Source organism: Pocillopora verrucosa, chromosome 13 (genome assembly GCF_036669915.1).
Source record: "Pocillopora verrucosa isolate sample1 chromosome 13, ASM3666991v2, whole genome shotgun sequence".
Taxonomy (NCBI): Eukaryota; Metazoa; Cnidaria; class Anthozoa; order Scleractinia; family Pocilloporidae; genus Pocillopora; species Pocillopora verrucosa.
In genome coordinates, this window is record NC_089324.1 from 17,156,595 (window position 1) to 17,162,842 (window position 6,248).

The 6,248-nt window shown below is 35.0% G+C and overlaps 1 protein-coding gene across 1 annotated transcript; it reads left to right on the forward strand.

Annotated features, from left to right (window-relative positions):
* Positions 1–435: 435 nt before the first annotated feature.
* Positions 436–4,651, forward strand: LOC131797431 (PRELI domain-containing protein 1, mitochondrial-like). Its single transcript, XM_059115057.2, has 6 exons — positions 436–492; positions 575–664; positions 1,904–1,979; positions 2,721–2,875; positions 3,342–3,444; positions 3,871–4,651. Exons 1-6 carry the CDS (start codon positions 461–463, stop codon positions 3,961–3,963), a joined length of 549 nt encoding a protein of 182 aa, XP_058971040.2. The 5' UTR covers positions 436–460; the 3' UTR covers positions 3,964–4,651.
* The last annotated feature ends 1,597 nt before the right edge of the window (positions 4,652–6,248 follow it).

The window sequence follows — 6,248 nt, forward strand, 5'->3', positions numbered from 1 at the left end:
GAAATTATAAAACTGTTGGTCGATCCTCGACTTCACATCTGAGAGAAATTTTACTTCCTTAGATCACAACTGATCTTAGAGGATATCCTCTTCAGTTCGTTCCCTTTGTTAAAAGCAAACGTGACTAAAAACCCATTAAACAAGCTCACTTAAGACGGCAGTTTTACAAGAATCTTAGTTACCTTAGCTTTGAAATCGAAGCAGTAGCCCATTTCTCTCATCGATACTATACACCCTTTAATCTGTACCGTCAGGAAAATTCAGAGATTGTTTACCACTTGGAAAAAATATAGTTTATTGAAGTTTAAGTCAAGTAACAACTTCTACGCCTCTTCGACGCCCTCTCAAACCCAGTCTTTGCTCGGTTGAATTGTGATCGCGCGGAAACTGGATACCGTTGTCTGGGGAGACCTGGCATTAGTCGATTTCTTTCGAAATATTTATAACTCCTGCATACGCGATGAAGTTCTACTGCACGGATTGCTTGCTCAAGTAAGTGATATTCGCCTTGAAATTTATTGAAAGCTTTCGCAACGGGAATAAATAACATTTGTCGTTATTTTGGCATTTTTAGATTTAACTGGAATCAAGTAACGAGCGCTTTTTGGACACGGTATCCAAACCCGTTCAGTCGACACGTGCTGTCTGAGGACATCGTAAGCAGGTGGATATCTCTTCGTATTTTCCGTCAGCTTATTGTTACTTTTTGTTACACGTGAAGGATATCTTATTTCTGGAATCATTTGTGTTTTTGTTCTGGTGAAATCTTGGCACTTTTTAGTAGTAGTAAAAGCATCGTGACCTACCACATGCAGCCTTGTGATCTAGTACATTGGTGACGTCAATTGACATTGAACGCGTTTAAGTTACCCTGCCTAATTTGTTTTTTTTTGGGCTCATCCTCGGGTAACTCGATAGATGAGCATATGTTTTACTTTCCCATGATACATTCTTTTGCAGTATTCTTGAAACAATCTGCTTAAAATGCGTGTCTTTGCTAAGGATCGAGTTGGTTAAAATTGTACTTTTTTTCTCCTCGATATTGGTACTGAAATCTTTTTTGTCATTCAAACCTGAGCTTACAGGTACAATGCTTGTTGCTGTTTGTTTCTCAGGATATCAATATTTTTTCACTTTTCTTGAACACGATAGTTGGGGAAAAATGATATGTTCTTACACCTTTTTATATGAGGCAAATCATTGCAGAGTTTTCTAATTGGAAACCATTTTGTTTCTGTCAACTCTCAAGAAACCAAGTTGAATGGGAATTATTGAATGATAAATTTTACAATACAACTGGCATTACTGTATATTTTGCATTTTGCAAACATTCAGATTTGATGCCCTTAACAAGGAACAGGCCAGGAGTTTTATAATGTTATTCATCAGGCTTTAAAAGTCACAGAATTCAAGTTTGGGTCATGGAAATGCATGGGAAATATTGCAAAAAAATTAGTTCAATTTTGAAGACAAAAAGCAAACAGATTGTCTAAAAATATAATTTTTTTAAATTTTATTGTTGCATTTTTGAGTTGTAGAGTGTGAAGAAATTCGTTAAAGGTTTTGCAAGGCTCAAAATGAGAGCATGAGCCGAATATTTACAAATTTAACCCTTCACACCCTAACATCAGTATGCATATTCTCCATACTTTCTCTATACATTTCTTAAGGTTCTGAAAAGGAGAATTTGCTTAACAATCAAGAGCTTCTTAAGTTGTTGATCATTTCCCTTATTCTCATGACCTTAATGTTCTATTCAGGGGTGATATTGTAAGGAGAAATTAGATGCCAGTCACTTTAAAGGGTTTAAGGGTTAAGTAAAGTAGAGTAAAATCTAAAATCAATAGTCCTTCCTTTCTGACTATTTTCTGAGGTAATTTTTGTGGTTATTTGTTATTTTCAGATCAGTAGAAGGAAACAAGCTAGTTACTAAAAAACTAATCACAAAGACAAACAGTCTACCAAGATGGGCAGAGAGGGTAAGAAACAATTTTTACTTCACCTTGGGGACAAAATTTTAAAGTATGGGTTATGCAATAACTCAAGATATATGAACAGCAAAAAACATAGATCAGTATTGTTCATAACTGCAAATACACACTTAAGATGCAATCCTTGCAGTTTTGAATAATACTAAACTTTTTGAAATAAGGCCTGAAGAAAAATTCAGGCCTGTGCAGGATTTGAACCCATGACCTCTGTGATACTGGTGCAGTCCTCTACCAACTGAGCTAACAAGCCAAATGGTAGCTGGTCATTATGTTGGATCCAAATAAACCTTTCACATGGCGAATAATGACTGGAAATATATGAAAATCATGTATGTGCTTATTTCAACCACTAGTTCAGTAGTTTTCATAAGTGGGAGGATCGCTTCTATATTCTATATTCCATTCTATATTATATAAATCTAATTAATTTTTTTCTTTATTCTCATTATTGCCCGCTTGATATCATATTGATAGTGTAAGGAGAAATTCTGTCTCGGTCACCAGTGGGACTTAAAGGGTTAAATATCATCTAGACTCTGCAATAGATAATACCGGTAACTCTAAGTTGTGAGACAAATGATTAAACATTTAATATTGGTTCAGTGTTATCAAAATGGTGACAGAACTAGATTAAGATACACCAATTATGCTCATTTTTAAAAATTGCTTTGCAAGCAGAGTTTGAATGGAATCAATCTTCATCATCTTTTCCCTTCCTTTGCTTTTTAGTTTGTAAATTCCAGGGTAGCGTGTATTGTGGAGGAATCTGTTGTTGACCCAGAGGCCAAAACTCTTACAACATATACAAGAAATATCACATTTACAAGACTTATGGTGGTAGAAGAAAAGTGTGTTTATTCAGTACATCCCAACAACAAAGAATGGTAAGAATCAAATGATAATGCTTTTATTCTGTTCCTGTTGTTAGCAGTCTGGGTGAGGGTTATTATTATATATGTCCTGAAGAGATCTGATGTAAGAATGTTGCCATAACTGGAGGGAAAATCAAAAACCCTTTCACTCCCATGATCTCAGTACTAATTCTCCTTACTATCTGTCATAGAAAGTTGTTTGTTAGTTTGAAGAATTTGGTATTGGATCAACTAACAATCCCCTAATTTATTGGTGGATTGTCTTTATTCTCATCACTTGTCTTCTTAATATTATATTGATATTGTAAGGAGAAATTCTGTCTTGGTCACCCACAGGAGTTAAAGGTTGACAGAGAACTAACTGTAGGAGCGTACATTTTCAATTTCATAATACGCTGGCTTTGATACTAAAAAAATTTGAAATTCTAATTAATGAGTTAAGATTAGTATTTAAAGTTTTAACCTTTTTTTTATTAAGGACAATGTGCAAGAAAGAATCTTGGATATCTTGTGGTATTTTTGGTTTTGCAAGACCAGTTGAAAGATTTGGAGTTGAAAGATATAAATCAAATTCATCTAAGGTATGTTGTTTGAATACCACTCCTGTTACAGTTAACTGTATTTCTTGTCACAAAAAAGGTAAACACATTAACTTAAGTGTATTGGATGGAACATAACAGGGTTTATCATGTGACACTTATGGTACATGAGATCATGGGCACAGATAGAAACCTAGGGAGGACCTAGGCAGCTGCAGGCAGAAAAGAAGGAAGGAAAGAAAAGAAAGAGCAAAGGCTGTATGACTGAGTTAGTTCAGGCTGGATGCAAGAATATATGGCTGTCATTCACAAGGCTTTGACCTCTCTGCACTCAGTCCATATGTCACAATCATGAGCCAAATATTTTCCTGCCCAGCCTCTCCCACTCAGTCAGTAAGTTTGTACTATTATACAGCATTGCAGAAAAACACTTTTTTATGAATTTTTTTTAATTACTTTTTTTATTAGGCTCTAAAAGGTCTGAATCATGTGCTGGAGAAGCTATATATTCCTGAAAGACTTTCAAGGCCACTCTCGATCCCTGTGCCACAGATGAGCTGATATGCCAGGTCATCCTTCCTTCAAATTATGATATTTTGAATCCAAAATGTAGGAACAGGAAGTTTATACTTTGTAAATTTATAACTTGTCATACAGATGGGGCTGCTTCATTTCGTTACTGATGCAGCATAAACTAGGCACTGCCTACAAGGGGCATGAAATTTTTATTTCTGCCACATTGAGTGTTTATCACTTTTTTGTGAAGATCAGCTCGGAAAAAATATATGTATATATAATTATTATATAAAAAAGCATTCAAATAAAAACAAAAACAGTCAATATGGAGAACAGCAAGTTGCTGTGAGAATTTTGGAAGCAATTGCCTCCACACTAACTTGTTTGTCTTGGTTAATATGGGTTCATTTTATAAAGGGATTGTCATCATCGAGGAAAGCAATAAGGTGGATAGGTAATGTGCAGACTCTCTTCTCTCCACGCAACAACCATTCAATCCCTGTGCCATGTAAAAAACAATTTGGCAACTAAAATTTCATATTGGGGTGTCATTTTTTTAGATTTTAGGTTGACAAATGGTGACTTTGGAAAGAAGTGAACTTTGGGCCCTTGTCGAAAATGTGAAAAAGCTGTACCATGCTTCCCTATTAACTCAGAATTTATTCACCTGATTTTAATGATTTTACTACAATGCTTCAGGTAACTCCCACTCACAACTCTCGGCTCATTTAAAGGAAACACACACTCAATGTCCCATTATAAGGATGTGGAATGGTGCCATATATGGGGCGATAAAGCATATGTGGCATACATGTTTGTTTGGTTATGTATAAAATAAACAAAATCACTTATAAATGTCAATCAAATTAAAAATAATTAATGCATCATACAGTGTCTAATACCCTTAATGGCAAATGTTATTTCAAACATTTTAATGTAGACTTGAATTTGAGTTTCTTTTTTTATTATTGGAGGATCCTACAGGGAAAACCAGTTTACATGATGTGTTAATTAAACTATGGGGAATTTGTACAAGTTAAACTCCAGGGTAATAGAGCTTCATGGAAGGCAATGATTTTCATATTTCTCAGAAACTTGGTTTGAAATATTTTCATTTTTTGTCTATGTTTCTGTGATAATTTAAGTGCCAAAACATTGACATCCTCAGTCATAATGTAATTAGAAAACTGGTTTTTGAACAATCTACAATTTATGGGTTCAAAGGTGGCAGGTAGTGAATTCGCGTTTTTGAATATTTCACCCTTGAAGAGTTAAATAAATAATTTATTACTTCTTTTCATTAAATGAAAATTATTTCTTTATGGTAACTATCAAAATCATTGTCATTGGATACTGTCAGAGGATGATAAGAGTTAAAATGGAAAAAAATGAAGACACTATTTTGGTGTTGTCTTCAAAAATTTAACAGTTTGAGAAATTTGAAATAAAATTGTTGAATAAGAATTGTGTCACATTTGTCTCTATAATTTTTTATATTTTTAATTTTATGACTTTTGAAATTTTCCTTTGTAGCCTGCTTAACCCTTGAATTCCCAGAAGTGATTGACATGTAACTTCTCCCTATAATGTCCATATATTGTTCAGCAATCAGATAATGAGAATACTCTAACTTATCAGGCAGAAGTTGTTATCTTGATCTAACACCAAATTCTTGTAACTAAGTGGCAAAAAAATGTGTAACAGCTAGAGGAGAGAATTAACAATCAGATCTAGGTAGTAAACAGGTTAGTATACAGCAGGAAAAATGACCAAAGATTAGTTCTTTCCTTTCGTTGTACAAAAATTTTCAGATATTACAAAAACATTGAGGTATCTCATAGCTCTTGTCAGAATAACAGCATCTAACAAACATTAACGTCTTTAATGGCCCTGAGGCCACTTTTGTCTCGCAAATTAACCTCAGTGGCACAACAGTTTGTTGAAAGTAATGTCTGCCCCTCATGAGCCTCTTATTTGAGGGCTGACATCTACTTTCAAGGGAAGCAATGTCATTTCATCTTCCTTTGCTGCCCTTTTCTTATGTGGAATATTCTCTCCAGCGAATACAATATGTCACTCGAGCCTTTGCTGCTGAGCATTGCTACCTTTGTTATGTTGCAGAATACTGCCTTCTGTCCAAAGTTAATTTCTAGCTGGTAGTTTGGTGTATCAGTTAAAAAGCTTTTGGGAACAGGTGCCCAGTGGTGTATAGGGATACAGTGTCAGATCCAGAGAAGGGGCTGAGAAATCTGCCCTCCCTCCCCTCCCTCCCCTCCCTCCCCTAACCCAACCCCATCAGCTCTTACTTATCTGAATCAAAATTCTCTTAA

Coding starts and splice junctions, on each gene's coding strand:
- LOC131797431 (XM_059115057.2), top strand. CDS start 461: ATGAAGTTCTACTGCACGGATTGCTTGCTCAA. Junction 493..574: donor TGCACGGATTGCTTGCTCAA/GTAAGTGATATT, acceptor TGGCATTTTTAG/ATTTAACTGGAATCAAGTAA. Junction 3,445..3,870: donor ATAAATCAAATTCATCTAAG/GTATGTTGTTTG, acceptor TTTTTTTATTAG/GCTCTAAAAGGTCTGAATCA.